At 42.6% G+C, this 23609-nt stretch overlaps 1 protein-coding gene and 1 long non-coding RNA gene across 2 annotated transcripts in view; both read right to left on the bottom strand.

Moving 5' to 3' along the window:
• The window catches only part of LOC142652509 (uncharacterized), a 33015-nt gene extending 14488 nt beyond the window's left edge, over positions 1 to 18527 (bottom strand). Inside the window, exons 1-11 of the mRNA XM_075828159.1 lie at positions 18467 to 18527; positions 15888 to 15965; positions 15751 to 15781; positions 15644 to 15659; positions 15518 to 15536; positions 12573 to 12650; positions 4433 to 4463; positions 4326 to 4341; positions 4203 to 4221; positions 1362 to 1436; positions 1061 to 1099 (exon numbers count right to left, since the gene is read on the bottom strand). Coding sequence (XP_075684274.1) covers positions 1061 to 1099; positions 1362 to 1436; positions 4203 to 4221; positions 4326 to 4341; positions 4433 to 4463; positions 12573 to 12650; positions 15518 to 15536; positions 15644 to 15659; positions 15751 to 15781; positions 15888 to 15965; positions 18467 to 18480 — 416 coding nt within the window. The 5' untranslated portion in view covers positions 18481 to 18527. The remainder of the gene's footprint in view (positions 1 to 1060; positions 1100 to 1361; positions 1437 to 4202; positions 4222 to 4325; positions 4342 to 4432; positions 4464 to 12572; positions 12651 to 15517; positions 15537 to 15643; positions 15660 to 15750; positions 15782 to 15887; positions 15966 to 18466) is intronic.
• A 163-nt stretch (positions 18528 to 18690) lies between these two features.
• On the bottom strand, positions 18691 to 23228 carry LOC142652729 (uncharacterized). Its single transcript, XR_012847906.1, has 5 exons — positions 23178 to 23228; positions 23073 to 23097; positions 22931 to 22949; positions 18834 to 18911; positions 18691 to 18727 (listed from the first exon to the last, which is right to left on the bottom strand). It is a non-coding gene; the product is annotated as an uncharacterized LOC142652729 (long non-coding RNA).
• Positions 23229 to 23609: the final 381 nt, after the last annotated feature.

The following is a 23609-nucleotide window of genomic DNA, read 5'->3' as shown; positions in this document are numbered from 1 at the left end:
ATTAAGCATGTACGTCGGGAAGGCTTTCGACGTACACTCTAAACGTGTCCATAGATCTCCATTAGCCGACATAAAAGTGTCCTTTTGGCCTGGTATACATCAATATACCTTTTTTTTTTTAAGTGATGGAATAGTGTAGTAGACTATGATTTTCCACCTGCCAGATTCTGAAAAGAAAAGCTATACTCATAGTATACTTTTTTTTAACATAGGGGCATATTTGTGATGGATTTCACTGAATTGCATCCGCCACAAGCCTCCATTAAACTATTAAACAGATGTGTCGGGAAGATGCAGTGACATAACTGTCAGTATGGATAGTTATCGCTGGTTTTCCCAACGCAGCAGAGGCTTCCCTGCCTGCCCACACTGCGGCCCTATTCCCCTCAACTATAAGACTATTACTGGTCAGTTATGTCCCTGGGGCTACCCCAGAGAAGCTCCAGTGACGTAGGCTCCTCGGGCAGAGATAGTAACAGTGGACTCCAGCTGCTTTCAATGTTCCTGCTGTTGTGAGGGATTTTGGGCCACCTGGCGGGTGGTGTCTGCAATCCCTGGCCAGAGCAAAGCTCTTCATGTCACGGTCCATATATGGACAGTGAGGTCAGGGGCTTTCTCAGCACCGGAATCTCTGGACAGAGCGATTCTGACTTCAGGTAACACTCTGCCTAGGGGATCGGGGCAATGTATCCCACTGTATGCCTATACAGTAGCATATGTTTCCGTCTTCCGTTTTAGGTATACGTCCGACCATGTGAACTAGATTTAAGTTGAAGGAGGTGCTACATACAGACCCATTTCTGCTACAACATTACTATGTGTACTACTACATTTGTAATGTGTGGCTCTCTGCAGCATCAGGTTTCAGCTGCTGGATCCAGGACAAGCACCTGACCCATGAGTGGCTTTTAAGAAGGTTGTCCAGTTGAGACAAAGCTTTTAAAGTCTCATGAAACAAACACAGCCACACAATAAACCCACAGATAACTTTATGAAAATAAGGTTTTACAAATTCCTTCATGAGACACAGAACATTACAATTAATACACAAGTTACTTACACATCATAGAGGATGTCATCGTCCTCTAGATCATAATGTCTGAAACATAAGAAGTGTGAAGTGAACATGTACAAGCAACTAGTGTGACTTCAGTTCTCATGTTATAACACATAGCTGAGTTTTTAGATTATTTTTCTCCATAGTCAATGATCTATGGGGTCTTGCGTACCCCTGATACTCTACTATAGTAGTAATACTTGGAGGAGTTTATAATTGTCTGTATGATGAATAAATTGTATAATCACATCCATTTATGAATTAGTTTAGAAGATCAGAATTTACTTTAACAAATAATACTCACAACGGTGGCAATTCATCATCTGAGGTATCTGAGTCTTCCTCAGTGGAATCCTCCATAAAACCTGGAGATGTTGATCTGTAAAATAGTTTAGAAATTATTACTGGGGATGAATCAGGTTCTATCAATATAACTAAGCTACCAACTATATACTTTCAGAATTCAAATACAGTAAAGGAAATAAGTATTTGATCCCTTGCTGATTTTGTAAGTTTGCCCACTGTCAAAGACATGAACAGTCTAGAATTTTTAGGCTAGGTTAATTTTACCAGTGAGAGATAGATTATCTATATAAAAAAAAAAAGAAAATCACATGGTCAAAATTATATATATTTATTTGCATTGTGCACAGAGAAATAAGTATTTGATCCCTTTGGCAAACAAGACTTAATACTTGGTGGCAAAACCCTTGTTGGCAAGCATAGCAGTCAGATGCTTTTTGGAGTTGATGATGAGGTTTTCACACATGTTAGATGGAATTTTGGCCCACTCCTCTTTGCAGATCATTTGTAAATCATTAAGATTTCGAGGCTGTCGCTTGGCAACTCGGATCTTCAGCTCCCTCCATAAGTTTTCGATGGGATTAAGGTCTGGAGACTGGCTAGGCCACTCCATGACCTTAATGTGCTTCTTTTTGAGCCACTCCTTTGTTGCCTTGGCTGTATGTTTCGGGTCATTGTCGTGCTGGAAGACCCAGCCACGAGCCATTTTTAATGTCCTGGTGGAGGGAAGGAGGTTGTCACTCAGGATTTGACGGTACATGGCTCCATCCATTCTCCCATTGATGCGGTGAAGTAGTCCTGTGCCCTTAGCAGAGAAACACCCCCACAAACATAATGTTTTCACCTCCATGCTTGACAGTGGGGACGGTGTTCTTAGGGTCATAGGCAGCATTTCTCTTCCTCCAAACACGGCGAGTTGAGTTAATGCCAAAGAGCTCAATTTTAGTCTCATCTGACCACAGCACCTTCTCCCAATCACTCTCAGAAACATCCAGATGTTAATTTGCAATCTTCAGACGGGCCTGTACATGTGCTTTCTTGAGCAGGGGTACCTTGCTGGCACTGCAGGATTTTAATCCATTACGGTGTAATGTGTTACCAATGGTTTTCTTGGTGACTGTGGTCCCAGCTGCCTTGAGATCATTAACAAGTTCCCCCAGTGTCGTTTTCGGCTGAGCTCTCACCTTCCTCAGGATCAAGGATACCCCACGAGGTGAGATTTTGCATGGAGCCCCAGATCGATGTCAATTGACAGTCATTTTGTATGTCTTCCATTTTCTTACTATTGCACCAACAGTTGTCTCCTTCTCACCCAGCGTCTTACTCATGGTTTTGTAGCCCATTCCAGCCTTGTGCAGGTCTATGATCTTGTTCCTGACATCCTTAGAAAGCTTTTTGGTCTTGCCCATGTTGTAGAGGTTAGAGTCAGACTGATTAATTGAGTCTGTGGACGGAGTCTTTTATACAGGTGACCATTTAATACAGCTGTCTTTAATGCAGACACCAAGTTGATTTGGAGCGTGTAACTGGTCTGGAGGAGGCTGAAGCCTTAATGGTTGGTAGGGGATCAAATACTTATTTCTCTGTGCACAATGCAAATAAATATATATAATTTTGACTATGTGATTTTCTGTTTTGTTTTTTTTATATAATCTATCTCTCACTGGTAAAATTAACCTAGCCTAAAAATTCTAGACTGTTCATGTCTTTGACAGTGGGCAAACTTACAAAATCAGCAAGGGATCAAAAACTTATTTCCTTCACTGTAGGTCTCTTATACACGGCTGTATTACAACTTCATATATGCTCTAAGTTATACACAGCTGTAATACGGCTTCCATACTCTACCTCTGTATGCCTCTGATTTAATATTGAGCCATACATAGTTTTCTCTGTTGGATTCAATACTAAACATTGTTCTACTGTATGTTCCATAAGGTCCCATATTACAGAGATATACTTTTCTGTTATTGCTTCTTGGGGAGAATATCTCCATAATACAATGCCATGTCAAGGCACTATCCAAGAGGACATGGAGTGGCTACAGGTCTGTAGTACGGAGCACTAGGAACTCTATTTGCTGCTGTATAGGCTTCATGCTCATGACTCTGCTATGTACATGAGCCTTTTTGGGGTTATGTCAACAGTTCATATAGTCTGCAATTAGCTATAGCTAAAGTATACCTTAACAGACAATATCACAGAACAGTGAACAAAGGCAATTATAACAATAAGGGTTGACAGTCACTTTACTAAGGAGAACTGACGTTAACTGACCTGACGAAGGGACCAGTTTGGTCCAGAAACGCGTCCTTTGAGTTAAAGATCTCCTTGATCAAACTCACCTGGCCTCGTTCCTTGTCCTCCTGAGCCTGGCGCCGATGCCCGATACTGTACTGCACTTTTTCCTGCTTTTTTCCTTCTACATACCTTGTCCCCGGTACTAAGGCTTTAGCACCGAGGAACTGCAGTGGGTGGCAGCCGGCAACCTATACTTTTCAACTCCATGCATAGTCTCGGAGGAGCATCGTTGATCCCTCACCTTTTTCCACTGTGCAACTCACTTTACTAAGGAGGCCTCCTCTCTTTGTTAGCACAGCAATCACAATAGATTACAGGGCTTTAGGGGTTAAATGCTGGAGATTGTGGGCTTCTCAAATCACTCTAGTAGTGCAGCTGCCAACCACGGGTGCCCTCCTGCAGGTGATTGTGAGGGCACAAGTGCTGTGCTAGTAAGATCCAGGTCTTATGTATATGTCTCAGTGTAGACAACGTCTCTCCCCAGCAACATATATTCTACATTACGTGAAGGAAGTGATAATTAATAATAATCTGTAATTACCCGCTGCCGTCCAATGGCGCTGAAACAGAAGAAATTGATTAATGTTCTGCTCTATGTACAAGTGCTGAGACACAGGCTCAGATATACTAGGGATGGTGGGTTTCTGTGTGACATAGGACCTACCTTCAATGTATCTCACCTGCAGAAAATGGTTAAAAAGGAAATAAGTGGTTATTACATTTTAACATTATAGAATACATTTAGAAAGCACTAGACATTAATCTACTCACAATTTCACAGTCACTGTTCTCCATATAGGAACTACAAGAGGAAGAACAGGAATTAACATTAGAATAGGTGTCATGTAATATTACATTTATAATGTGTCACCACCCACATCTTATGATTTTAGCAGCGGGTCCAGGTTGACCAGCTGATTGTTGAGTTGGGTTGTCCAGTTGGACTATGGGGTTCTGCCAATTTTCATTATGGAACCTAAATTTGTTATCATTCATCCTTACATACCATATTCATATACAGATCATTACATCAATGTATGAACGAAAATCAGGGAATTTGACACTCTGTACCAAAAAACTGAGCTGCTATAAAGATATAACCTGACAACAATTAAATAATTAATTAATAATAAGTGCAATAATAATTAAAAAGTGCACATCGCTGTTTAAAAGGAATCGCCAGTATTGGAAAAGTCCAGACATTCCTTCTTTGGCAGAAATCATCAGTTTGGTAAATGACAATTGCACATCTGAAAATACAATTGCTCTTAGTCTGGGCAGGTTTCCATGGTTCCTTCCAAATTGGGATATTTGGCTGCACTCTAAATATAATAAGGTTTCTATTCAGAACTATTGTTAGTATAAATACCTGTAACGTCTATGGCCACAGCCCGTCGATCGATCGTTAACCCCGACGGCCGTGGCCATGGACAGCTTACCTGCCTGCAGCATCGTCCCCCAGTCAGGCGCCGGCACTCTCTTCCGGGTTCCGAGTGTCTCCGGCGAGTGTGCGCGCCCGCGCGTGCACGGCCTTAAAGGGCCAGTGTGCGCGTTTTGCAAAAAACTGCAATCTGGCCCAGGATGCCCTGGGCTATAAAAAGGGCTCTGCCCTCTTGCCCTTTGCCAGAGCGTTGTTAGTTTTCCCGTTGTTCGTCTTGCTTATGGTCTCCCAGTGTCTTCCAGCCTCCCAGTGTACCTTGCTCCTGTGTTCCGTATCCCGTATCCTGTTTCCGTGCTACCTAGTGCTATTGCCGTGCTGTGCTACAGTCTACGCTACCCTGCTACGCCTCACCGAACGACTTCCCACCGCCTGGTTCTGGACGTGTCTGCCTCGCCACTGCCTACGATTGCCTCAGGTACTCTCGCTGAACCATTGAACTGTGTACTTTCCGGTTTGGCCAGCTGCCATCCCCGCTACGCGGTACGGCCCAGTGGGTCCACGCCCCGCATCGTGACAGTACGCTCTGGCCATGGACCCCGCTGGCCAATTCAAGGGCTTGTCACCCTCCCAAGCCATGCAGGCGGATCTGCTGGATCTCCGAGCTAGGCAGGACCAGCTCCTCGTGGCCGTGGACTCTATGGCGCAGCAGCTAGGGACGCTAGTTGCCTCCATTCCTGCTTCTATACAAGTTCCTCAAGCCGACCCTCCTGTTGCTCCTCCTGGCAGTTCCTGTACAGACCCTCGGTTCTCGCTGCCATTGCCCTCTCGGTTCGTTGGAGACGCCAGTGCTTGTCGGGGGTTCCTGAACCAATGCCACATTCATTTTACCCTGCACTCTCGGGCATTTCCGTCGGATGGAGCCAAGATCGCATTTATCATCTCCCTCCTGACCAGCAAGGCCCTGGCATGGGCAAACCCTATCTGGGAACGTCAGGGACCCGAGACCCGAGACTTCCAGGAGTTCGCACGAATATTCCGAACCGTTTTTGAGGAACCAGGTCGAGTCTCATCAGCCGCCACCGCCATCTTCAACCTTCGCCAAGAGGACAACTCCGTGGGCGAGTATACTATTCAGTTCCGGACTCTGGCAGGAGAGCTATCCTGGAACAATGAGGCATTTGTGGCATCCTATTGGCATGGCCTGTCGCCCGAGATCAAGGACGAACTGGCTGCTCGAGACCTGCCTCCCGCGTTGGACGACTTGATTCTGCTTGCCACTCGGGTTGACATAAGGCTGAGGGAGAGATCCCATGGCGCCCAACTTTCAGCAACCCCTCTTGCCTGCTTCTATCGCTTTGCCTGAGGTTCCGATGCAAGTTGACCAACTAAAATTATCGGTCCAGGAGAAACAGCGCAGGCGCACCTCTGGACTGTGCTTATATTGCGGCCTCGCTGGCCACGTCGTGCGTCTGTGTCCTCACAAGCCAAAAAACCCCAGCGCCTAGACTTGGTTGGAGAGACAACCCTGGGCGTCAACACATTGAAGCAAGAACTCTCCTCCAAACTATTTATCCCTGTAACCATTAGGGTATGTTCACACAACCTATTTACGGACGTAAATCGGGCGTTTTTGCCCCGAATTACGCCCGAAAATAGCGCCTCAATAGCGCTGACAAACATCTGCCCATTGAAAGCAATGGGCAGACGTTTGTCTGTTCACACGAGGCGTATATTTACGCGCCGCTGTCAAATGACGGCGCGTAAATAGACGCCCGCGTAGAAGAAGTGACCTGTCACTTCTTTGGCCGTAATTGGAGCCGCTATTCATTGACTCCAATGAATAGCAGCGCTAATTACGCCCGTAATTGACGCGGCGTTCAAGCGCCTGCACATGCCGGTACGGCTGAAATTACGGGGATGTTTTCAGGCTGAAACATCCCCGTAATTTCAGCCGTTACGGACCCCCGCCGTGTGAACATACCCTTATTGCTGGCGAGAGGTCTCATCAGGTCTCCGCATATCTGGACTCCGGCTCTGCAGCCAACTTCATCTGCCAGGATCTTGTGGATCTCCTACAGTTGCCCACTATTCCGCTTGAAAGGCCGCTGATCGTTGCCTCGGTGGATGGACTGCCATTACCAGACCCAGTTGTGTCCGTAACCAAGCCGTTGAAACTCCAAGTGGGAGCCCTTCATGCTGAGATCATCTCTCTGTTCGTCCTGTCCAAGGCCGTCAACCCCGTGCTGCTGGGTTTGCCTTGGCTTCGTCTGCACGCCCCCGTCCTGGATTGGAACTCTGGAGAGGTTCTCCAGTGGGGCCCGAAGTGTCTTGACCGCTGTCTGGGTCACATCCAGTCGCCACAGCCTGCTCCTCTTCAGTCGTTGGCAGGTTTGCCCCTCTGTTTCTCTATGTTCGGCGATGTCTTCAATAAAAAGGAGGCCGAGACCTTGCCGCCACACCGGGCATATGACTGCCCAATCGACCTGGTTCCGGAATCGTCTCCTCCTCGTGGTAGAGTGTATCATCTCTCCTTGCCAGAGACCCAGTCCATGTCGGCTTACATCAAGGAGAACCTGGAGAGGGGTTTCATTCGTAAATCTTCATCCCCGGCCGGAGCAGGGTTCTTCTTTGTTAAAAAGAAAGATGGATCATTACGACCTTGCATCGACTACCGAGGTCTAAACCAGATCACGGTGAAGAACAGGTATCCTCTGCCTTTAATTTCTGAACTGTTTGATCGCATACGGGGGGCAAAAATTTTTTCTAAACTGGACCTGCGGGGGGCCTATAATCTGATCCGGATTCGTCGAGGTGACGAGTGGAAGACTGCCTTTAATACTCGTGATGGGCATTACGAATACTTAGTCATGCCCTTCGGCCTGTGTAACGCTCCCGCAGTATTCCAAGAATTTGTCAATGACATTTTTCGTGATCTCCTGTATGTTTGTGTTGTGGTGTATCTCGATGACATTCTGATTTTTTCCCCAGACCTAGTAACTCATCAAAGTCATGTCCGCCAGGTGTTGCTCCGTCTAAGAGAGAATCGACTTTACGCTAAATTGGAGAAGTGTGTGTTCGAGAAGAAGTCTCTATCCTTCCTGGGCTATATTATCTCAGATCAGGGTCTCAAGATGGATCCCCAGAAGGTAAAGGCCGTCCTGGAGTGGCCACGCCCCCAAGGCTTAAGGGCCATCCAACGCTTTCTAGGATTCGCCAACTTCTACCGACTCTTCATCCCCAACTTCTCATCTTTTTTTTTTTAAATATCCTTTTTATTGTCAGTTTTCACATTTTCTTACAAACATTTCACGTAAGAGTTACATCATGAGTGCGCAGCACTCAACTGTCATGGGATTAACTTTTAAATTAAATTCAACATAACATATAAACACACCAACATAGAAACATGGCATAATTGTCGATCTTCAGATGGACCAAACAAACATGACTCCCCCAACTCCAACACCACCTAGATCATCAATGAGTTTCCACTCATCCTTTCTCCCCCAGCTGGCTCACAGTTGCATCCTCCCTAAAACGCCTGCCAAGAGCTGCGTGCAGTACCACTTTGTGTACTGGAAAGGCCTAACAATTTCCGCTATTTCGGCTGTTGTACATTGCGTTTCTATAAATACTTGCCACTTATCAAATAGCTTCTTGGTTCCCGTTTCCTTCCGCCTTTCCACCTCCACCCTCTCAAGAACCAATAACTGTTTCAGCCGTGACACAATCAATTCTAACCCCGGCATGTCTGCCTCTAACCAGTGACTCAGGAGGCATCTCAAAGCTACCAGTAGAATCGTGTGCACCAACACGGGAGGTGATCTTACTCCTCGAGCACCCTCTTCCTCTGGCGGCCGCGCTTGATGGAATAGTAGCGCTTGAGGCGTCATTGGGAGATTCGTTTTCCAATGGTCCTTAATATATTTCTGTACCATCCCCCAAAATCGTTTCGTATGTACACACCCCCACACTCCATGCCACAAATTCGTCAGTGGTGTATTGCACTTGGGACAACTTGTAATGCGATCAGGGAAAGATTGTGAGGGCAAGATATTAAAGCCATATATAGCTGCATGCATCAACTTGAAATAGGTTTCCCTCCAGCTCTCATTTATCACACTCTTCCGTACCGTCTCCCAACCTCCCAGTATGGTCTCTCCTATATCTGGATCCTGAGTCACTTCTCATCTTTGACAGCACCTATCTCCACCCTCACTAAGAAAGGTATGAATGCCAAGTTGTGGACCCCGGAGGCTGAAGCCGCATTTGAATCCTTAAAGAACGCCTTCACATCTGCCTCCATTCTGCACCATCCGGACGTATCCTTACAGTTTTCGTTAGAGGTGGACGCCTCCTCGGTGGGTGCTGGTGCACTGTTGTTCCAGAAAAGACCGAAAGGCAAGGCCGTGGTATGCAGTTACTATTCCAAGCTGTTTTCTCCCGCAGAGCGTAACTACTCGATTGGGGACCGGGAGTTACTGGCCATCAAACTGACTCTGCAGGAGTGGAGACACCTACTGGAAGGCGCGGTTCATCCTATCCTGATCTTCACGGATCACAAGAATTTGACCTACATACAGACGGCCCAGCGGTTAAATCCTCGTCAAGCCAGGTGGTCGTTGTTCTTTGCTCGGTTCCGGTTCGAACTCCACTACCGTCCCGCCGACAAGAATGTGAGGTCCGATGCCTTGTCTAGATCTTTCGAAACCGAGGACGCCATGGAATCTCCACAGAATATCATTGACCCATCCTGTATCTTCTCTGTGAATCCCCTGCAAGTCAGAGACATTCCTCCGGGTAGGAATTTTGTGCGTCTGGTTGACCGAGGAAGAATTCTTCGCTGGGGTCACAACTCTAAGCTGGCAGGTCACGCGGGTGCTCGTAAGACCCAAGATTTAATCACCCGTCAGTTCTGGTGGCCCACGCTGCCCAAGGATGTCATGGACTTTGTCTCCTCTTGCACAGTCTGTGCAGCAAATTAAGTTGCTCACTCCAGACCTGCGGGCCTGCTCCAACCACTGCCTGTGCCCGTTGCCCCGTGGCAACATGTTGCTATGGACTTCGTCACGGATCTTCCTCCTTCTGCGAGTTGCAGTGTGATCTGGGTGGTGGTGGATCGATTTTCCAAGATGGCTCACTTCATCCCGTTGACCGCTCTGCCGTCTGCTACGCGGTTGGCTGACCTCTTCATACAGCACATCTTCCGTCTGCACGGATTGCCTCTGCATATTGTCTCGGACAGAGGTGTCCAGTTCACCTCGAAGTTTTGGAGAGCACTCTGCGGCCTCCTTGGTGTGAAATTGAACTTCTCTTCGGCCTATCATCCCCAGTCCAACGGGCAAGTCGAGAGAGTTAACCAGATTATGGAGAATTACCTACGTCACTTTGTGTCCAGGCGCCATGATGATTGGGTGCAGTTGCTCCCGTGGGCAGAGTTCTCCTATAACAACCACACCAGTGAGTCGACCACATCCAGTCCATTTTTCATCGTCTACGGCCAACATCCTCGTATACCTCTTCCTGTTTCTACAATGTCCCAGGTGCCTGCAGCCGACTCCACCTTCAGGGACTTTCTACAGGTATGGCAACAGACCCGATCTTCTATCCTCTTGGCGGTGGACCGCATGAAGGGAAAGGCAGATACAAGAAGACGGGTTCCTCCGCAGTTCCTTCCAGGGACTAAAGTCTGGCTGTCTTCTAGGAATATCCGGCTGAAGGTGCCGTCATGCAAATTTGCCCCGAGGTTCCTTGGTCCCTTTGAAGTCCTGCTACAAATTAACCCGGTATCCTACAAGCTGCGGCTCCCCCCCCACTCTCAGGATCCCTAACTCCTTTCACGTCTCCCTGCTAAAACCGGTGGTCCTGAACCGCTACTCCAGGACTCCTAGTCCCACAGTGGTTCCTGGCGGCCCATCTGGGACTTTCGAGGTAAAGGAGATTCTGGCTACCAAGAAGGTGGGAGGAAGGACATTTTATTTGGTGGACTGGAGGGGGTTCGGTCCAGAAGAGAGGTCTTGGGAGCCAGAGGAGAAGATCGATGCCCCTGTCCTTGTGAGGAAGTTTCTCTCTCGCTCTGGTCCCAAGAAGAGGGAGCGTAAGAGGGGGGATACTGTAACGTCTATGGCCACGGCCCGTCGATCGGTCGTTAACCCCGACGGCCGTGGCCATGGACAGCTTACCTGCCTGCAGCGTCGTCCCCCAGTCAGGCGCCGGCACTCTCTTCCGGGTTCCGAGTGTCTCCGGCGAGTGCGCGCGCCCGCGCGTGCACGGCCTTAAAGGGCCAGTGCGCGCGTTTTGCAAAAAACTGCAATCTGGCCCAGGATGCCCTGGGCTATAAAAAGGGCTCTGCCCTCTTGCCCTTTGCCAGAGCGTTGTTAGTTTTCCCGTTGTTCGTCTTGCTTATGGTCTCCCAGTGTCTTCCAGCCTCCCAGTGTACCTTGCTCCTGTGTTCCGTATCCCGTATCCCGTTTCCGTGCTACCTAGTGCTATTGCCGTGCTGTGCTACCTGCCGTGCTGTGCTACAGTCTACGCTACCCTGCTACGCCTCACCGAACGACTTCCCACCACCTGGTTCTGGACGTGTCCGCCTCGCCACTGCCTACGATTGCCTCAGGTACTCTCGCTGAACCATTGAACTGTGTACTTTCCGGTTTGGCCAGCTGCCATCCCCGCTATGCGGTACGGCCCAGTGGGTCCACACCCCGCATCGTGACAATACCATGTATATTATTGTACATTCCGGTGGTATTGCTACTCTCCCCAACATTGATCTTATATATTTACTTACGTATATGCACCATACTCCTTATACGCATTGGAAATTGTTCTCACTATGTCACCATAGTTTGTTCATTTATAAGTTTTACTGTTACTTTTGTTTTATGTAATCCCCTTGTAATGGGTCACTGTAATGCTTCAACTATCTTATTGTTAACTGTATGCATTACTATTTGAACCCAATAAAAATAAATGTTTTAAATAAATAAATAAAAAGGAATCTCCAGTAAAAAAAGAATCCCATATTTAATATATTTTTTGCACTAAAAGGTGATACCAACCTTTTTGGTTGAATGTTTTCTACATTAAGTAGCTATCTTCTTATTAGGCCGATGCACACGACCATGCCCGTAATCACGGTCCGTGATTACGAGCATAGACAGACGCCTGCCTTTGCGGGTCGTGCTCCCATATAAAGTATGGGAGCACGGTCCGTAAAAAGAAAAAACAGGACATGTCCTATCTTTTGCGGAGCCTTTCTACGGCACGGACACCTTCTGTAAATATACTGGAAGGTGTCCATGGGCAATAGAAGTGAATGGGTCCGTAATTACGGACGAATTCTACGGTCGTTTGCATGGGGCCTTACAACACATAACTGAGTTATTATGTGAAGTTTTTACCTCTATATCCAGTAATATTTGAAGGAGTTTGGAATAGACTAAATCGAATATAAAATTGTGTAATAACATCCATTCATTTACCATTTTGGAACATCAAAATGTATTTAGTTACCCAAAAAGTACTCACATATGTGTCAGCTCATTGTTGGAGGTATAGAAATCTACCTCCCCATCCGAGAGCGCCATAAAATCTGGAGATGTTGATCTGTAAAATAGATAAAAAAAGACATATGTTACCTGGGAAATCAGGGCCCATTAATACAGCTATAATTTCAGATTAATTTCCTTACAATATTATATTGTGAGCTGTTTACACTGGCACAGCACCTCGTCTGTATGAGTGGTACAAACTGCATTACCAGGCACGACCCCTCATACGGACACGGCGCTGTGCTGTGTAAATAACGAAGGGACCAGATCAGATCCCCAGTGATCAAACATTGATGACCAATCCTGAGTATTGATCATCAATGTTAATGTCCAGTGAACCCCATTAAAATATTAAAGTTATCCCAGCTGGGTGAATTGGTCTTTTTATGTAATTGAAAAAAAATGGCATACATTTGCCTTATTTACTGTCATAATAAAAAAAGGTATTTTAGCGTAAACCAAAACATAAATCCCTCTGCAAAGACAGTATTGGCACAAAACTGTATGCTGAACTTACACACTGACATATATAGGGACCATAGAAAACAAGGATACTGCAAGTATATGTTATTATATATTTTATTTGAAAAAATAAAACATTTTCAATAGTATTGAAAGAAAAGCTGTGAGTCTGAGGTGGATTTCACATGGCCGTAATATGGCAGCATTTTAGAAGTGAACATGGCTATAGGGCTGCAACATCTGAGCTCCGAGCAATTCTACTAAACCAAACTTATATCCCATAGAACCCTACAGGGGAATTTCTGCCAAAATACAGACCCTAAAAAGTGTAAGTATTACGGCCAGAGAATTATCTTTTTTTTGCCTCTCTACATTCCCACAGTCATAACTTTTTCGTTTTACACCAATGTAACCGTATAAGACCTTTTTTCTGGGATAAGTTTTAGTTTTTAGCACAATTTAGGATACATTATTATTATTATTACTATTATTATATCAACTTACACTGTATAATTGTGAGAAATGCAGAGAAATGCAGAGAAATAGTGATACCATTTTATTCGTATGCAGTTTAGTGTTAACCATACACACTCATGGGTGGTTATGGTGTTAATAAGCACGTTTGTGTATATATATATATATATATATATATATATATATATATATATATATATATATACACAGTGAAGGAAATAAGTATTTGATCCCTTGCTGATTTTGTAAGTTTGCCCACTGTCAAAGACATGAACAGTCTAGAATTTTTAGGGTAGGTTAATTTTACCAGTGAGAGATAGATTATATTTTGAAAAAAATGAAAATCACGTTTTCAAAATTATATATATTTATTTGCATTGTGCACAGAGAAATAAGTATTTGATCCCCTACCAACCATTAAGAGTTCAGCCTCCTCCAGACCAGTTACACGCTCCAAATCAACTTGGTGCCTGCATTAAAGACAGCTGTCTTACATGGTCACCTGTATAAAAGACTCCTGTCCACAGACTCAATTAATCAGTCTGACTCTAACCTCTACAACATGGGCAAGACCAAAGAGCTTTCTAAGGATGTCAGGGACAAGATCATAGACCTGCACAAGGCTGGAATGGTCTACAAAACCATAAGTAAGACGCTGGGTGAGAAGGAGACAACTGTTGGTGCAATAGTAAGAAAATGGAAGACATACAAAATGACTGTCAATCGACATCGATCTGGGGCTCCATGCAAAATCTCACCTCGTGGGGTATCCTTGATCCTGAGGAAGGTGAGAGCTCAGCCGAAAACTACACGGGGGGAACGTGTTAATGATCTCAAGGCAGCTGGGACCACAGTCACCAAGAAAACCATTGGTAACTTATTACGCCGTAATGGATTAAATTCCTGCAGTGCCCGCAAGGTCCCCCTGCTCAAGAAGTCACATGTACAGGCCCGTCTGAAGTTTGCAAATGAACATCTGGATGATTCTGAGAGTGATTGGGAGAAGGTGCTGTGGTCAGATGAGACTAAAATTGAGCTCTTTGGCATTAACTCAACTCGCCGTGTTTGGAGGAAGAGAAATGCCTATGACCCAAAGAACACCATCCCCACTGTCAAGCATGGAGGTGGAAACATTATGTTTTGGGTGTGTTTCTCTGCTAAGGGCACAGGACTACTTCACCGCATCAATGGGAGAATGGATGGAGCCATGTACCGTCAAATCCTGAGTGACAACCTCCGTCCCTCCACCAGGGCATTAAAAATGGCTCGTGGCTGGGTCTTCCAGCACGACAATGACCCGAAACATACAGCCAAGGCAACAAAGGAGTGGCTCAAAAAGAAGCACATTAAGGTCATGGAGTAGCCTAGCCAGTCTCCAGACCTTAATCCCATCGAAAACTTATGGAGGGAGCTGAAGATCCGAGTTGCCAAGCGACAGCCTCGAAATCTTAATGATTTACAGCTGATCTGCAAAGAGGAGTGGGCCAAAATTCCATCTAACATGTGTGCAAACCTCATCATCAACTACAAGAAACGTCTGACTGCTGTGCTTGCCAACAAGGGTTTTGCCACCAAGTATTAAGTCTTGTTTGCCAAAGGGATCAAATACTTATTTCTCTGTGCACAATGCAAATAAATATATATAATTTTGAAAATGTGATTTTCTTTTTTTTTTTTTTATATAATCTATCTCTCACTGGTAAAATTAACCTAGCCTAAAAATTCTAGACTGTTCATGTCTTTGACAGTGGGCAAACTTACAAAATCAGCAAGGGATCAAATACTTATTTCCTTCACTGTATATATATATATATATATATATATATATATATATATATATATATATATATATATATATATAGTTTATTTTGTGTTCTCTTGAGCATCATGTTCTAAACAGCATAGAAGCTGTGCATTTTCTTTAGCCTGTATATAAATACATACACATGACAGTGTGGGAAGGGGTTAATAATAATCTGTAATTACCTGCTGCCGTCCAATGGCGCTGAAACAGAAGAAATTGATCAATGTTCTGCTCTATGTACAAGTGCTGAGACACAGGTTCAGACATACTAGGGATGGTGGCTTTCTGTGTGACATAGGACGACCTACCTTGAATGTATCTCACCTGCAGAAAATGGTTAAAAAGGAAATAAGTGGTTATTACATTTTAACATTATAGAATATATTTAGAAAGCACTAGACATTAATCTACTCACAATTTCACTGCCATTGTTCTCCATATAGGAACTACAAGAGGAAGAACAGTAAATTGAACATGAAATTTTGTAATAACATCCATTCATTTACCATTTTCGAACATCAAAATGTATTTAGTTACCCAAAAAGTACTCACATAGGTGTCAGCTCATTGTTGGAGGTATAGAAATCTACCTCCCCATCCGAGTGCACCATAAAATCTGGAGATGTTGATCTGTAAAATAGATTTAAAAAAAGACATATGTTACCTGGGAAATCTGGGCCCCTTAATACTGCTATAATTTCAGATTAATTTCCTTACAATATTATATTGTGAGCTGTTTACACTGGCACAGCACCTCGTCTGTATGAGTGGTACAAACTGCATTACCAGGCACGGCCCCTCATACGGACACGGCGCTGTGCTGTGTAAATAACGAAGGGACCAGATCAGATCCCCAGTGATCAAACATTGATGACCTATCCTGAGTATTGACCATCAATGTTAATGTCCAGTGAACCCTTTAAAATATTAAAGTTATCCCAGCTGGGTGAATTGGTCTTTTTATGTACCGTATTTTTCGGACTATAAGACGCAGATTTTAGCAAGAATAAATCTTGCTAAAATGTCCCTGCCTCTTATAGTCGGCAGTCAGGGGACCCGGCAGCGCCAGGCTCCCTGACCGCTCCTTACCTTACCCCTTCCCGACCCATGATGTTCCAGCACATCATGAAGCAGGGAGGGGATGATGTATGGAGCGGGCTCACGCACTGAGCAGCCTGCTCCATACACTGCAGGTGTCATTAGCTGACACGCTGCTCTAACGGCTAGGAACAGTGATGGCGCTGTTCCTGTCCGTTTAACTAGTTAAATGCTGCGGTCAATAGCGACCGCGGCATTTATAATGGTTTTCACATGAAGGACATTTATGACATATCCACAGGATATGTCATAAATGTCAGATAGATGCGGGTCCCACCTCTGGGACCCGCATCTATCTCTAGAACAGGGTCCCCTAAATTCTGTTCTATCTTACCCGGCTCCACTGTCTTCCGGCCACTTCCTGCTTACATGGTCGAGTTACGGAAACAGCGTAACTCGCTGAGCTACGCAGTTTGCGTAACTCCCATAGAACGGAATAGTAGTTACGGAAACAGCATAGCATTCTACGCTGCTTCTGTAACTGCCATTCACTACTATGGGAGTTACGGAAAAAGAGTAGCTCAGCGAGTTAGGCTGTTTCCGTAACTCATCCATATATTGCAGTGTATTGTACCAGCGATCTAATGATCGCTGGTTCAAGTCCCCTAGGGGAACTAATAAAATGTGTAAAAAAAAACAAAAACGTTAGATACATTTTCAGGAGTGTAAAAAATTTTTAAAAGTTCAAAAAAAAAACCTTTTCCCATTTTTTCCCAAGCACAAGGTAAAAAATTAAAAAAATAATCAAAAAATTGGTATCGCTGCATCCGTAAAAGTCCGAAACTATCACAATATAGCATTATTTGAATCACACAGTGAACGGTGTAAATTTTTTTTTATTTAAAACCCCAGAATCGTTGTCTTTTGGTCACCATAGCGCTAAAAAGAATGAAATAAAAAGTGATAAAAAAAAATCGTATGTACCAAAAAAATTGTGCTAATAAAAACTACAGCTCGTCCTGCAAAAACTAAGCCCTCACACCGCTCAAATGATGGAAAAATATAAGTTATGGCTTTCAGAATGTGGTGAAACTGAAAATATTATTTTTTTAACCAATAGTTTTTTCTTTGTAAAAGAAGTAAAATATGACATTTTTCTGTTGTCTAAAACCCTGGTGTGTCTTATAGTCAGGTGCGTCCTATAGTCCGAAAAGTACGGTAATTGAAAAAAATCATACATTTGCCTTATTGACTTTCATAATAAAAAAAGGTATTTTAGCGTAAATCAAAACATAAATCCCTCTGCAAAGACAGTATTGGCATACTGCACAAAACTGTATGCTGAACTTACACACTGACATATATAGGGCGCATAGAAAACAAGGATACTGCAAGTATATGTTATTATATATTTTATTTGAAAAAATAAAACATTTTCAAAAGTATTGAAAGAAAAGCTGTGAGTCTGAGGTGGATTTCACATGGCCGTAATATGGCAGCATTTTAGAAGTGAACATGGCTATAGGGCTGCAACATCTGAGCTCCGAGCAATTCTACTAAACCCAACTTATATCCCATAGAACCCTACAGGGGAATTTCTGCCAAAATACAGACCCTAAAAAGTGGAAGTATTACGGCCAGAGAAATATCTTTTTTTTTGCCCCTCTACATTCCAACAGTCATAACTTTTTCGTTTTACACCAATGTAACCGTATAAGACCTTTATTCTGGGATAAGCTTTAGTTTTTAGCACAATTTAGGATACATAATCATTATTATTATTATTACTATTATTATATCAACTTACACTGTATAATTGTGAGAAATGCAGAGAAATAGTGATACCATTTTATTTGTATGCAGTTTAGTGTTAACCATACACACTTATGGGTAGTTATGGTGTTACTAAGCACGCATGTATATATATATATATATATATATATATATATATATATATATATATATATAGTTTATTTAGTGTTCTCTTGAGCATCATGTTCTAAACAGCATAGAAGCTGTGCATTTTCTTTAGCTTGTATATAAATACATACACACCACAGTGTGGGAAGGGGTTAATAATAATCTGTAATTACCCGCTGCCGTCCATTGGCGCTGAAACAGAAGAAATTGATCAATGTTCTGCTCTATGTACAAGTGCTGAGAGACAGGTTCAGACATACTAGGGATGGCGGGTTTCTGTGTGACATAGGACCTACCTTGAATGTATCTCACCTGCAGAAAATGGTTAAAAAGGAAATAAGTGGTTATTACATTTTAACATTATAGAATATATTTAGAAAGCACTAGACATTAATCTACTCACAATTTCACAATCATTGTTCTCCATATAGGAACTACAAGAGGAAGAACAGTAAATTGAATATAAAATTGTGTAATAACATCCATTCATTTACCATTTTGGAACATCAAAATGTATTTAGTTACCCAAAAAGTACTCACATATGTGTCAGCTCATGGCTGGAGGTATAGAAATCTACCTCCCAATCCGAGTGCACAATAAAATCTGGAGATGTTGATCTGTAAAATAGATAAAAAATACATATGTTACCTGGGAAATCTGGGCCCATTAATACTGCTATAATTTCAGATTCATTTCCTTACAATATTATATTGTGAGCTGTTTACACTGGCACAGCACCTCGTCTGTATGAGTGGTACAAACTGCATTACCAGGCACGACCCCTCATACAGACACGGCGCTGTGCTGTGTAAATAACGAAGGGACCAGATCAGATCCCCAGTGATCAAACATTGATGACCTATCCTGAGTATTGACCATCAATGTTAATGTCCATTGAACCCTTTAAAATATTAAAGTTATCCCAGCTCGGTGAATTGGTCTTTTTATGTACCGTATTTTTCGGACTATAAGACGCAGATTTTAGCAAGAATAAATCTTGCTAAAATGTCCCTGCGTCTTATAGTCGGCAGTCGGGGGACCCGGCAGCGCCAGGCTCCCTGACCGCTCCTTACCTTACCCCTTCCCGACCCGTGATGTGCCAGCACATCATGGAGCAGGGAGGGGATGATGTATGGAGCGGGCTCACGCAATGAGCAGCCCACTCCATACACTGCAGGTGTCATTAGCTGACACGCTGCTCTAACGGCTAGGAACAGTGATGGCGCTGTTCCTGGCCGTTTAACTAGTTAAATGCTGCGGTCAATAGCGACCGCGGCATTTATAGTGGTTTTCCCATGAAGGACATTTATGACATATCCACAGGATATGTCATAAATGTCAGATAGATGCGGGTCCCACCTCTGGGACCCGCATCTATCTCTAGAACAGGGTCCCCTAAATTCTGTTGTATCTTACCCGGCTCCACTGTCTTCCGGCCACTTCCTGCTTACATGGTCGAGTTACGGAAACAGCGTAACTCGCTGAGCTACGCAGTTTGCGTAACTCCCATAGAACTGAATAGTAGTTACGGAAACAGCATAGCATGCTACGCTGCTTCTGTAACTGCCATTCACTACTATGGGAGTTACGGAAAAAGAGTAGCTCAGCGAGTTAGGCTGTTTCTGTAACGCATCCATATATTGCAGTGTATTGTACCAGCGATCTAATGATCCCTGGTTCAAGTCCCCTAGGGGAACTAATAAAATGTGTAAAAAAAAAAAAGCGTTCGATACATTTTCAGGAGTGCAAACATTTTTTAAAAGTTCAAAAAAAATACCTTTTCCCATTTTTTCCCAAGCACAAGGTAAAAAATAAAAAAAAGAATAAAAAAATTGGTATTGCTGCATCCGTAAAAGTCCGAAACGATCACAATATAGCATTATTTGAATCACACAGTGAACGGTGTAAAAAAAAATTATTTAAAACCCCAGAATAGTTGTCTTTTGGTCACCATAGCGCTAAAAAGAATGAAATAAAAAGTGATAAAAAAAAAATCGTATGTACCCAAAAAATTGTGCTAATAAAAACGACAGCTCGTCCCGCAAAAACTAAGCCCTCACACCGCTCAAATGATGGAAAAATATAAGTTATGGCTTTCAGAATGTGGTGAAACTGAACAAATTATTTTTCTAACCAATAGTTTTTTCTTTGTAAAAGAAGTAATATATGACATTTTTCCTATTTTCTGTTGTCTAAAACCTGGGTGCTTCATATAGTCAGGTGCGTCCTATAGTCCGAAAAGTACGGTAATTGAAAAAAATCATACATTTGCCTTATTGACTTTCATAATAAAAAAAACTTTTTTAGCGTAAATCAAAACATAAATCCCTCTGCAAAAACAGTATTGGCATACTGCACAAAACTGTATGCTGAACTTACACACTGACATATATAGGGCCCATAGAAAACAAGGATACTGCAAGTATATGTTATTATATATTTTATTTGACAAAACAAAACAAAACATTTTCAAAAGTATTGAAAGAAAAGCTGTGGGTCTTAGGTGGATTTCACATGGCCGTAATATGGCAGCATTTTAGAAGTGAACATGGCTATAGGGCTGCAACATCTGAGCTCCGAGCAATTCTACTAAACCAAACTTAGCTCCCCTAGAACCCTATAGTGGAATTTCTGCCAAAATACAGACCCTAAAAAGTGAAAGTATTACGGCCAGAGAATTATCTTTTTTTTTGCCTCTCTGCATTCCAACAGTCATAACTTTTGAGCTTTACACTCATTCATGAGAATAAATGAAAAAGAGCTCGTAAGTAAAGTGCTTAATGATACTGTATAAATAATTTAGAGAAAATATGTACCAAATATCATATTGTGTTACAGGCACAGTGTGGTAATATTATTTGGCATTGCTAGACGGCATTATTTGGGCACAATATGGTGATATTATTTGGCACCATATGACTGCATTCTTTGTAGACTGTATGGCAGTATTATTTGGGCTTTGCATGATGGTATTATTTGAGTACTGTGGTTATATTTACATACTGATTGTTGGTAATATTTCAGCACTGTTTGGCATTCTTATTTAGACATTTTTCATGATATTATGCACTTTATGATGATTGGTGGCTCGTTTAAAGGCATTATTGATGTGCTCCATGTGTGGCGCTCTAAGGCATTATTATTTCTCTTTGTCACTGGTTTATATCATTAGGGATATATATACTTTAAATGTAACGATGTCACTGTATTTTATTCAAACTGCAACCTGCCTATGTTAGATACACAATGCAGACTGCAATAATGTCATTGCTTGGTTCAAGTGCGGATGCACTAACATTGCCACTATTGACTCTGTGACTTGCTGCCAATCTCAGGTGTGCTTACAAACAAGCTCATGATTTGCTTCAGTCGGATATAGTTCTGATTTTAAATACTTTGTTTTTATTTTGGATTTTACTATTTTTATGGATATTTTTATAAATCCAAATAGTATAGCAGTTACTCCGGATTACTGCTGTACTATTTGGATTTATAAAAAGTAAAAATATATAATAAAAATAGTAAAATCCAAAATAAAAACAAAGTATTTAAAATCAGCACTATATCCGAATGAAGCAAATCATGAGCTTGTTTGTAAGCACACCTGAGGTTGCCAGCAAGTCACAGAGTCAATAGTGGCAATGTTAGTGCATCCGCACTTGAACCAAGCAATGACATTATTGCAGTCTGCATTGTGTATCTAACATAGGCAGGTTGCAGTTTGAATAAAATACAGTGACATCGTTACATTTAAAGTATATATATCCCTAATGATATAAACCAGTGACAAATTTAATTCTACTAGGGAAAATAAACTAGACATTTCAAATACTCAGTGAACTATTATTATTTCTCTATAGTATTGTCAGCATGTTGACATCACGTTTTAGCCCTACGTTTAGTGTGTATACGTCGGGAAAGCTTAACGTGTTTATAGGGCTCCACTAGCCTGACTGAGGCCAAAAGAGTGTCCTTTTGGCCTTCATCAGGCTGGTATACATCTGTATACCTCTTTTTTGAGGGATGGAATAGCTTAGCAGACAAAGCTATTCCATCCTGAGGGATCCTGCAAAAAAAAAAAAAAAACGCGCAGTAAAAGTTTTTTAACATTGCATGTGTAACAGTTACAACTGTATGGCATACGTCACATGTATATGTTAAACATATACCTCGGGGATACCGGCCCTGAGGAAGTCCCTGACATGACTGTCCATATGTGATAGTGATGTCAGGTGCTTTCAACTACAGAGCGCTTCCGATGCTCTGGCTGGGGATTCCGGCATCGCAAAGCTCCTAATGTCAATGTCCATATATAGACAGTGACGTCAGGGGCTTCCCCAGTCACAAGTAGCGCTCTCAGCCTGGGGGGGTTCGGGCGACGTATCTCACTCTATACCTGTACAGTTGGATACGTTTTAGCCTTCTGTTGGAACATAGATCCAAACGCAAGGAAGACTGGAAATATTAAACACAAGTTTCCTCTGCAGAAAGATCCTTGTTATTTTTTAAGCACATTCTCTTCCGTCATACTGATTACTTTGGCCACACAATATACGACGAAGCAAACCTGGACTTCTTCCTGTACCCTTCAATGAACTTTTGCCTCATATTATTAAGGTAATGAGCTATTACTTACATAGTCTCCGCTCTGAAACCTAAAAAATAGAATGTTTCATGTACATTAGATTATTTCAATCCAAGATATAAATGAATTAAAAAACAAAACAGCAACTTAATCTGGTATAATACCATGCAATATTAAAACGAAATATACATACCATAATTTTGTATCATCGTATAATCCTACGAGATAAAAAAAAACCATGTTTAGTGTAAAAGTTAATATATACAGTACATCAAACCACATCATTTATCAACATCACCTGTAATTCTGTCACATGATTTACAAAATAATCCATCTCGCAATCCATGTTCTGTAAAGAGAAAATGCATTATAAAAAAAGTTATAAAAATGATCTTCTTGTAAAATATGTAAATGATATGTGACAAATATTGAGAGAGAAAACATAGTCTCCATAATCTTCATCCACTATCATTTCATACATAGTGTTGCAGAAATACTACATGTATAAAGTAGTGGTTAATAACCTCAAAGGATTTTCCTATATACAGTAAATGAACGATAAAAAGACTGGCCAGGAGTTTACTAAGATGTTGCTAGACAATATGAAAAAATGTGCAAGAGAGGAACGTTGCACTAATAATATTCTCAGGGAAGACAGGGATGAGTTCAATGGAAGAAGAAGAATAGAAAATGATCAAATATATTACATGATATGGAAAGAAGAGAAATT

Source organism: Rhinoderma darwinii, chromosome 5 (genome assembly GCF_050947455.1).
Source record: "Rhinoderma darwinii isolate aRhiDar2 chromosome 5, aRhiDar2.hap1, whole genome shotgun sequence".
NCBI lineage: Eukaryota > Metazoa > Chordata > Amphibia > Anura > Rhinodermatidae > Rhinoderma > Rhinoderma darwinii.
The sequence above is the reverse complement of the archived record's forward strand: the minus strand, read 5'-3'. Positions and strand labels throughout refer to the sequence as shown.